This window comes from Epinephelus moara, chromosome 1 (assembly GCF_006386435.1).
Source record: "Epinephelus moara isolate mb chromosome 1, YSFRI_EMoa_1.0, whole genome shotgun sequence".
NCBI lineage: Eukaryota > Metazoa > Chordata > Actinopteri > Perciformes > Serranidae > Epinephelus > Epinephelus moara.
In genome coordinates, this window is record NC_065506.1 from 48,172,011 (window position 1) to 48,182,828 (window position 10,818).

General features: G+C 42.3%; 1 protein-coding gene across 2 annotated transcripts in view; it reads left to right on the forward strand.

Annotated features, from left to right (window-relative positions):
* znf408 (zinc finger protein 408) overlaps window positions 1-9,955 on the forward strand; it is a 32,036-nt gene extending 22,081 nt beyond the window's left edge. For both annotated transcript variants that reach the window (XM_050049311.1, XM_050049226.1), the window contains 2 exons: window positions 3,279-3,512; window positions 8,190-9,955. In XM_050049311.1, the coding sequence (XP_049905268.1) occupies window positions 3,279-3,512; window positions 8,190-8,854 (899 nt within the window). In that variant the 3' untranslated portion in view covers window positions 8,855-9,955. The remainder of the gene's footprint in view (window positions 1-3,278; window positions 3,513-8,189) is intronic.
* The last annotated feature ends 863 nt before the right edge of the window (window positions 9,956-10,818 follow it).

Here is a 10,818-nt window from a genome sequence, read left to right on the forward strand (position 1 = left end):
AGAGATGATGCAACAGTTGACGCTGAAAGCCTACTGTTTTCCACACAGAACATTTATTAGGAATCAATAAGAGAATCGATAAAGAATCTGACTGATAAGCAGAATCGATAATGGCGCTTGTATCAATAAAATCTTATCACTTTTCATCCCTGACGTTTGGCAACTTTTAAGACTCGTTAAGCAATCTGTGTTTCGGAGAGGAGCACAGTCAGTCAAGCAAGAGACAAACATGGACAAGCTGTGAATAAGTGCGTTCATGACAGATCGACAGCACCCGCTTGAAACTTATTAATGATTGTTTATGTTCCACATGATTTAACTCGACTATTTAACTTAATTTTTTCACAAATTCCAGAGTTTACAACAGTTGTTCCGATGTCTGCATTCTCTCGATTCAAGACATTTACAAAGACATACTTAGAATATTTTTTAAACTGTAACTAGATACTGGATTTTAGAGCTGGGTCTATTTCTAGTTTTGCCAGTTTGACTTTATGCAAACAAACAAGTTCTGGCAATTAAAAAGTAGCCTATATCAGCAGCTTGTGCCAACAGTGTCACGGTGTCCAATCCACCTTGTGTTACATATGAGCAAAATGACAATGTGAGTAGGGTTGTCAAAAGTATCGATACTCTGAAAAGTATCGATATTCAAACACTGTATCCGGATACAATACTAATTTACAAAAGTATCGATACTAACAGTGCACACCACCTCAGCGCCTGTCGGGTGCGCGTGACGGGTCCGACAGACACGCGCTGTGCAGGCAGCGTCTGGCAGGCACAGAGCCCTCGCTGCAACTTGGCTTGTTGTCGTCGCTGTGCATGCATGCACACATTTCTGTTGCTGTAATATGGCCAGCGCGGCTGCAGGAGCATCAGAGCAGCCAGTTTTGGTCAAAAATGATAAAGGAAAAAGCGCTCTTTGGAAATATTTAGTGAAGTGAACACAGCACGCTGCAGACGGCAGGTACAGCCCCTCCCCTCACTACCAGCATCAAACTAAAATATAACTTCTAACGTTAATGTGGGAGCTAAGCAGAAAACTTCATCAGTCATGCCCGTCTGTAACATTAATAGACAGTGTTAGTTTAACAGGACAACACAATTATGTGTGTCTGAAAAGTTATGTTAACTGTAAAGTCACAGATTGAAGCTGAAAAAACGTTTGGTTTCTCCCGTAACCCCTGGTTCTCTGATCACATAGTGAGGTAGAAACAGGAGCATCCTGAGCCTAAACTACCAACTCTATTTGATCAGCAACGAAAATATGGTGCCAATTCACCAGAAGCACAGAAAATAAACAGGGCTGTAGATAAATACATTTGTATGGACAGATCTTGTTTCTGGTTGTTATTTATTTTGGGGGGATTTTTTGTTGTTATCATTGATGTTACTGTTCTGATCTTTTTGCTGCTGTATCGGAAATGGTATCGAGTATTGAATATTTTCCTGGGTATCGATATCGAGTTTGAAATTTTAGTATCGTGACAACCCTAAATGTGAGTAACATGATATTATGTGAGCCACCAGTGTCTGACAGGCTGTGAGCCGAGGCCGGCAACATGAAGGAGATCAAGTTTCAGTCGAGGTCGAAGGGGAGACGAGCAGCACATGTTGTGTTTGTTTACTAGAAAGTTCATGTGTTTTTTGGGTGACGAGATGAGAGGGCTCTCTCATGCAGGGAATTTTGCGCTGTTATTCTGCCGTGCTGTCCTGTATAAAATATACCAAACAAAGAATGGAATTTGTGGTGAGGGGGTGCTGGTGTGGAGTAACGGCTTTTTAATTGTGTAAATACAGTAGTTACAGCCGCAGGCAGCTCTGCAGCAGCAACACTGTCTGTGTGGACACCACAAGCGTGCAGGCTGCAGCAGCTCAGCGCTGTGGCCGTCACACACTGCTCATGCAGGCAGTGTGGCTCGGGTGTGAAGCTGTCAGGCAGTAACAGACCTTATGATCTTTTGACCTTTTGGACCTTATGGTCTTATGATGTTTGGATCAGGAGTGGCTGCTGAATCAAGTGTGACACCTAGAGGTAAATTACAGTATACTGGTCTGGTGCGGTGTTGGGATGTTCCTGACGACTCATTTCCCTGACGTTAAAATGGAAGTTTAAACTTAGGTTAGCCGACTAGTCCAAAAGTATGAAAACACTCAGAAAACAGTCAATATTGAGCACAATTAAATCTACAGAGTTTGGGCGCCCTCTAGCTCACAAGGTAGAGCGTGCACCTTATATAGGCCGAGGCCCTAGCAGCAGCACGGGTTTGATTCCAACCTTTGCTTTGTGTCCCCTGTTTTCTGTCACTCTCCAGCTGTTCTGTAATAAAAAAGACAACAAGCCCTAAAAAATAATCCTTTCAAAAAGTCAATAAAGTTAAACATTATCTGAAAAAATGTTGCATATATTATCAGAGCCATTTGGAGTCATCATTTTTAAATGCTGCTGAAATGTGTGGCACTTTTCACCATGCAGTATGAACATTGCAAATAAGCAGTATTCTTTTAAGAAGATAAATCCTTGTTTTAATTTTAATAAGTTTAACTGACTAGTTTTGATGGTGCTAATCTAATTCTTGAGCAGATCTGATCTGTTTCTCATTGTAAGTCGTCGGCCACTCTGCACCAAAAGAGTAAAAACCACAGCGTCCAGCCTCTCGAGAGACGTCTTGTTTACACGTTGTACCTTGTCAGTTAACACTTCTGAGGCGCTGGACACGTAGACGAGCTGTTACGCTCCTGAAACACACACAGATGTTTGAATAAATCAGCTTTGGAGTTGTTAAAATGCAGAAGGGCATCTCTGACTGAGCTGGGCTGTTTCCTTCTGCTCCCTCAACTAATAATACGTCCCAGAAACAGCTCTTTACCAAACACACAGAAATGAAATAGATATTGATTTTCTCGTCTGACCTTTAGTAAGAAGGGAAACATATTTCCCTAAATGTCAAAGTGTTTCTTTAACTGTGAGAGACAGAAAAACAGAATCTGGTGGTGATCACATTAAAGACTTAACTTGACTTGATTATTTTCAACGAGAGACTTTTACACAGTTGTTTTTGTAACAGTGAGACGATCCGGCCTCCCGCTGTGATCAATTCCCACAATTTATGTTTTTATTTGTCAATGTGACAACATCAATTTCGTGAGAGAACCTCGTCTTCACACGTTATTGGACAAATGCATATTCACTGTGCTCTGCTCCCGCTGCGACCACAGCTCCCTCCATCGACAGGTTTAATATCTTTCTGTCTGTCTGTCTGTCTGTCTGTCAGGGAACCTCGAGTCTCATCTGAGGATTCACAACGGGGAGAAGCCGTATCCCTGCACCGAGTGCAACCAGAGCTTCTCCCAGAAACCAGACCTGCGCCGGCACATGTTCTCCCACACCGGAGGAGGTTTCCTCTGCAGCTACTGTGGGAAATCTCTGAGGGACCCGCACAGCCTCAAGTCCCACGAGAGGCTGCACACTGGAGAGAGGCCCCATCGCTGCCCTGTCTGTGGAAAAGGTTAGAACATGATATTGAAATTTAAAAGTCAAATAAGATAATGAGGAAAAAATCAAGGGAGGGAACAGGCTGCTCTAATCTCTCCTCCCCATGTGGGATTCCCAATCCCCTCTGCACCACAGTCCTTATCACTGGGACTCTAACAGGCTTTTTTGATATAACAACAGGGAGGCGCTGAAGTCAGGAAGTTTTTAAAATTCTACATATTAGTGTAGGTCGGCTCTGATGCCTCCTAATGGAAACGTACGCATAAATCATTCACCCAAATTAAATTATTTGCTTTTTAAATTATGTATTGTACTGATGTACGAGTGCTTTAAGGATTAACTTTAATGATTAGAGAGGCTGCTGTCAGGAATCATAAATGTTTCCATACACTAAGTAAAATCACTGCAGCAAATATCATGGGACATTTAAGCAGCAAAATTAATAACTGTAGTTTTGAACATGACAGAGGAAACAGAACTTAACGTTTAGCTTCTGAAATAATCAATGAAGTTATGCTGCTTGTCATGTGTCTCTTTTAATGGAGACGCATTAATAATATCTGCTGCGAAGATCTCGGCAAGTATTTAATAAACTCCATCATGTTAATAAGCTTGTATGGAGGCAGTGTCGTTGCTGCAGCAGCTGTGGGTTCAATTTTAGCCTGCAGCCCTTTGCTGCACGTCATCTCCTCTCTCTACCTTTACAACCACCACTGTCCTGTCAATTAAAGGCAAAAGCCCTAAAAAATAATGTTAAACAGAAAAAAACGAACTTTTATTTATTTATTTTTTTAATGAAAATTGAAACTCATTTATTATTTCACCCACTGGCAACCCGTCAGCTTTTCATCTGAATGTTAATTTTCATGACCCAACATGCCCGATGCGTGGTTTAACTGTGGTGCCTATAGATATAACTGAAATCTACACATGACAGCTACACATAGCGACTTTAAACCTGCATTCATTGCTTTTGTTGGCCACTTGGAGGCAGCACAACAAGCTGTAAACACAACACTGACATATTATCACGTTACAGAGTTTTTAATTCCTTGTTTAAACCCTTAACCCCCTCTGTTCATCAAAATTACAAATTTAAAAGTTTTTAACAAAAAAAAAATCCCTTCATGCCTTTAAAGGTTCTAGATTTAATTCTACACCTCTGCCTCATTTAGTATGCAGGCATCTGTGAATATGCAGATTGGTCCCAGTCTCTGTCTCTGTCTCTATCTCCCGCCTGTAGCTCAAGCATACCAAGAACATGAGTGTCTGATCACGGTGCTGGATAATAAATATGCATAAACTTAAAATATTATTAAATAAAATGAGAAACAATAATAATTATTTAATTAAATGTTTAACGTTTTAATCCTGTGACTGCTGACTTTGTGTATCGGTTCTTCTGCGTCACCTGGAATATGAGAACCAGGTGCATGACTAACAGGCACGTTAACTGTGGAGATGTGCAGCTTGATGTGAGAATACGCAAAAAAAAATTATTACTGTTTTAAAATATATTATTTTACTTTCATATGAATGAAATGTCCCAAAATGATCAGTTTTAAAGTGCTGCCTGACCGATTTATTTGAACAGCATGTGGTTATTATAGGATTTGCAGTTTCAGGTCAGGCTGCGGGACTAGTTGGTCGTATGTGTGGGTGGCGGGTCTTGCTGTGCAGTATTGTATGTTGCTTTCCTGGTTTTGAAGCTGGACATGAAAATCAGACCCATGCAGGACTCTGCTCTCCTTTGTCTCTGCTCATCACTCGCTGCAACATTAGAAACGTTATAGATAACGTGAGCCTTTAAGCTGACCATGTTATTAAACAGCTAATAATTAAGGCTGTCAAGTGTTTAAGAAAATTAATCTCATCAATAACAAACTCTGTGATTAATTAATCTATATTGATCACATACATCAACTTTTGCTGTGAAAGTATTTAAAAAAATTCAGTTTTAATGAATGTTGTCAGATGTGTCGTAGTGAAGCTGCTGGATGTTGGACACAGTTGTCCCCCTGTCCTCGACCACCCAAACTGGTCTGCAGTCCATTCTGTGAGGGAGTTAGTGAGTCGGTCACAGGTAGACTGACTCAGTCTGAACACCTGGTCCAGTGTGGCGTGACGAGGCTGGCTGCTAGCGTTAGCATCAGAGTCTATGCTAGCTCAGACCTCCTGGTTCGCTGCTAAATGCTTTGTGTTGAGGTGATATTTCAGACTGAAGTTCTCCGACGGTACGAAAAGTCCTTCCTGCAGAACCTGCAGAGAACACTGCTCCTATCAACAGTTCCATCTGGTTGTGTTTTAAATGTAAATGTTCCACACGGGGCCGAGCAGCGTCGTCTCATCTGCCTCCATCATGTGACAAAGACACTGTGGCCTTCAATGATGCACCGGGTCAAAGGGCACCACAGAACGTGATTAATCAGCGTTTATTGTGTTGCTAGTGTTAGTTAAGTCTTGTTCCTGATCTCCAGCTCTGACAAGTTGAAATGAAAGTGAAACACCAGGGTTAAAGCTTAAGGAGGTCTTTCAGGTGAATGAGTCAGCAAAGAGCAGCTTTTATCACACACATCCCAGAGAACACAGAACAACATTAACATTCATCTGGAGTCTCTTACTGAGTTATTGTGTCTGCATTTCCTTACCGGGGATTTAAAAAGAGAGAATCAACATTTGCTAACCTCATCATACTGAACCGTCACTCTGAACGACATCATTAGTTATTTGATGTGTGAGATCTTCACACGTTAGATCATTCTCATTAAAATAAGACAGTTCACAGAATGCTCTCTGAAATGTAATGCTCTTATTTAGTTGTTTTGTCAAAGGATAAAAAAATATTGTGAGACTGAGTGAAACAAACAAACTGCAGCTGAAACCAAACAGTGAGAAATGAGTCAATGAAAAAGCTCATCTGCGACACGAAGCACGACCGACGTGGTTTGACTCGTTCAGCGGGCTGCAGATGTTCTGTCCTGCATACACGATGTGAAAACACAAACTGCTGATTGTCGACATGCACTTTTTATGAAGCGTTAGAAAACTTGTTTCAGTGGTTAAATTATTGATGAAACTTTTTTTCAGACAGTGACAAGAGGCAGTTTATCTCACATGACTCACCGACAGGCAGACGTGCAATTCATGCTCTGAGGCAGTAAAATAATATAACTTAAGAGATGTTCTTTATTATTTTAGTATAAATAAATAATTATGATAAACAAAAATCCCTTAAAAAGACTAAAAACCAACAGTGAATGCATCTACTGACACGTACAGCGTGCGTCTCTACAGCCTGATTGATCTTCTTCCTCCACACACATCAGTGAGTCACACTGTTGTTCCTTCATCACCATTAACACACACACTGTAGTTTATTTTGACTTAGTCCCACACACACTGTCCTGCTGCCACAGATGCTCACGAGAGCACCAAATCTGAATTAATTTGCTGCTGAAAATAGTCCGGCAGCACAGCGTTTTGTGTTTGACATGGTGAGAGATTAAAAAGAAGCTGTTAGCAGTTAGCAGCTAAGTCAAAGAAGAACACAGGTCGAATGTGTCCACAAATTAGTAAAACAGTAAGCTCCAGGTGCTCCTTACCCTCGAGATCAGCTGCCATATAACAGGGACGGTGAATAATTGTCATTGCCATGTTATGCCATTATTATTGTTTCTAAAGATCTGCAGATGCGTGTGTTCTTAGTCGCACTAGAGGCCAACGCTACTGTGTTTAACATCACGCCCGTCATGCCTCCTTTGATTCTGCAATGTTGGGTGCAGTCCAGAAATTACACTTGGGAGCAGCATGATGCCACCGTCATTTGCAAAGGCAGCATGAGGAGGGGACTTCGGAGTGACCTTGCAGCACAATCTGTGTGTAAAAAGAGCCAAAGCAACTTAAGTAAACGCTATCTAAAGTTTGTCTTTGGTCAAAAAATATATCTTTGCTTATGATCAGAGTTAGAGCCCCATTTTAACATCACTTTTTGCCACCCGATTACATATCCGTGTGCACCGCAGTGCACATAAAGCTAGCATAGCATCAGCTCACTTAGTTCAATAACCCAGCAGCACTGCTGGAAAGAAATACATACAATTGATTGACACTTCACTGCATCATTGGAGCGCTGATTAAGTCGAATCCAGCTTAACATGTATTTGTAGCACCTAACACAACGTCAAGTTTAAGTCGCCACTCGGTTGATGTTTCTCGTGCAGCAGGGACAGAGTAGAAAATGGAGACAAGAGGGAGCCTCCAAAACAAAGACTGAGAACACTGATGCTCATGAAACAACCAGTAGAGAGGACGAGAAAACAAATGACAGTAATATGACTCAGAGAATCTGGAGGACAGAGACAAAATGCAGTCTGAGTTAAGAATAGAACAGGTAGAAATAAGTGTTCGTGAAAATGAATTTTAGTCGCCTAATTTACAGAAACAGTTTAACAATCAGTACAACCTGTAGTTCTATAAACATCAATGAAGATTTTCACTGTAACAAAGTGAAAATCAAATAAACACGAGGTTAATGAAACTGTTAATGAAGCAAAGAGATATTTTTAATCCTGGTTTTCGTATTTGTAATTTTGGCAGTGAGTTGTTGATGTTCTCAAATATTTCTTTCAACAGAATAATCTTGTTTGGATGGTTGCCGTTCATATTTTTTATTTTTACCATCTTCCCTCAGGCTACACTTTGGCCACAAAGCTGCGGAGACACATAAAGTCATCCCACATGATGGAGAAGCCGTTCAGCTGCCACTGCGGCGCTTCCTACACTGTGAGACAAAGTCTGCTGAGGCACCAAGCTCAGCACCGGGCCGATGGAGGAAGTCAGGAGGAGGTCAGGGCGGAGGAGTCAGAGGGAGGTCACGGAGAGGAGGCGAAGAACAGCAGCACGAAGGACGTGCAAGAGTCAGTGGCTTCAGGCTCAAGTCACCCGAAGCCGATCAGAGGCAGACCCAAGAAGAACTCACTCCCTCCAGGTGAGGGAGAGAAGGAGGAGGGTCAAGGGAAGAGGAAAAGGACACAAGGAAAAGGGGAGGAAAAGGACGCGAGGAAAGTTCAAGAGGCGGGAGGAGACGAGGAGGCGTCAGGTAACATCCAACACGTCGTCTACATCCACACAGACAACCTGTCCACGCCGAGCTCCGCCCCTCTGCTGCTCACCTCCGAGAGCTCGCTGCCTGCAGGGACGGGGGAGGAGCTGGTGGAGGTGGTGATATCAGAGGGCGCAGAGCAGTGCATTGTGGTCCACGGGCAGCAGCAGACAGTAGGAGAGCTGCTGATCTTACAGGAGGAGGGGAGCGGACTCTGCTCTGTGGCGCAGACAGTCGAGATAAACACAGTGTAGCCTAAACAAACAGACTCTGGAGAGATGTTTCAGAGACGTGAGATCATCTCAGCCGTTCAAAGCAGATATCATTAATTCATCATGTGCAGTACGTCTCTGTCAGCGTCACGACCCACTACTGTACGTCTGCATCTCTCCAGTTTATTATTCTTTGTATACCCCAGATGCCTTTTAGCAACCTCCACAGAACAGATGTTAACTCATTAGATGTTATTAGCTGCTGGTTGTACACGTAGGCAGGGAGAGCAGTAGCAACAGCGACTGTGATGTTTCCCAGTCGAGGACTAGAGAACTTAAAGTCCTGCCCCATCCTTCTGCCCCTCGCTACGATGCCAGCGTGTTCTTCTGTTGGTGTAGAGACTGGTCCCTGAGCCTCTTCACTCAGTCTTTTGTTGTGCTTGTTGTACATCAGCGCTCTTTGATTTGGAGTGGCTGACACCCAAAGCTGACATCTACCGTGGATGCTTAAGATAAAGCAAACACTCGAGCTGTCAGCGTCCATTTGAAGATGTGCTGAAAATATCTCATGATGTCGTCTGCATTTAGTCAGTTTATCCTCTGGAGTTGAAGCAAATAAAACGGCAAAATACAGTCAGAGATGAAACCTGCTGTAGGTGTGTCCGTATCCATCTGTGAGTGTGTGGACTCTTCCGTCAACTATGTTTGTTCTGTTTTGAGCTGGTGTCCAAAGGTTGTTTACAGACACTCATGGTGAATTCAATAGCAATGAAATTCTTGTAAGATGCAGCTACTGAATGAATTCATCATACGTGTTGATAGTGTTTCATTCAGAACCACATGCTGATACTTAAAGCCGAATTAATACTTAAGTACTCACAGCGTAGGCTCTGTGTAGACACGTATCTGACATGGTAGGCTGACGTACACCTCCTCAGATGTGTCACTACATGTCACGGCGTCATAGTAGTGCTTGGTGAGATGGACAGAAATTCACATTTTGGTATTCTCAGGCTGAACGGTGATGCATGATATATCTCTGTATTTTCTACAACATGTTTTCAGCTGCAGGTCAAAGCCTCATTTGAGATGTCACAAAGACTTTTATAAAAACAGACTGTGATCACAATAAAACACAAAGACAGATTTTATTAACGTTTGAAAATAAACAGCTGCACAACATGTACATGAAAAATCATATCAAATAAACAGCAGGGCTGCACGTTCATGCTCCTGCACACAGCACAGAGGTTTAAAGGTTTGCAGCTCAGGACACTAAACTATAACATGACTATAAAAGGATCAGGTAGGTTTGAAACAATTAAAAATCTTTGTGGGCGGAGTTAAAGAGTTGTTATCCATCTGTTGGCGTTTCAAATGAATCTGGTGCTGGAAAATGATTTAAATCTTTTAACCTTATTTCTGCACAGAGCATCAACAGAGAGGCCGAGGGAGGGACGGAGACAGAAGCTATGTTTCCATCCAAAAGTGATTCGAATCATTGGGAAATGCGCATTAAAAGAAATACGAATCCTGTGTGTTTCCATTAAATGTACGGACTTTGGTGAAAACTACGAACTCGGGCGAGTTTTCCGCAGAACCGGAAACAAAACAAATCTCGCATTCTTCTTCTTCTACGTTTTCTGGCGGTTGGCAACCAGCTTGTAAATGCATTACCGCCTTCCCGACCCGGAGTGTGGATATCACCATGGAGAGAGGTGCACTACGTCAGACTTAACTCGAACATAACTGTTTCCATCCCCCGTTTTGTGAATCAACATTTTTTCGAATCAACCAAAACCCGGCTAAAGCGAGCGTATTTTAGTTTGTGCGAATCAGGGGATTTTAATTCGAATTTTGGCGTTTCCATCATAATTTCCAATGCGATACTTCTAGATGCGCATCTAAACAGGCTGATGGAAACATGGCTAGAGACACTTTGTCCTCGTTATATACGTCTGTATACGAAACGTCTGTGGTGTCGCTGTGTTTTTTTATAAACAAAT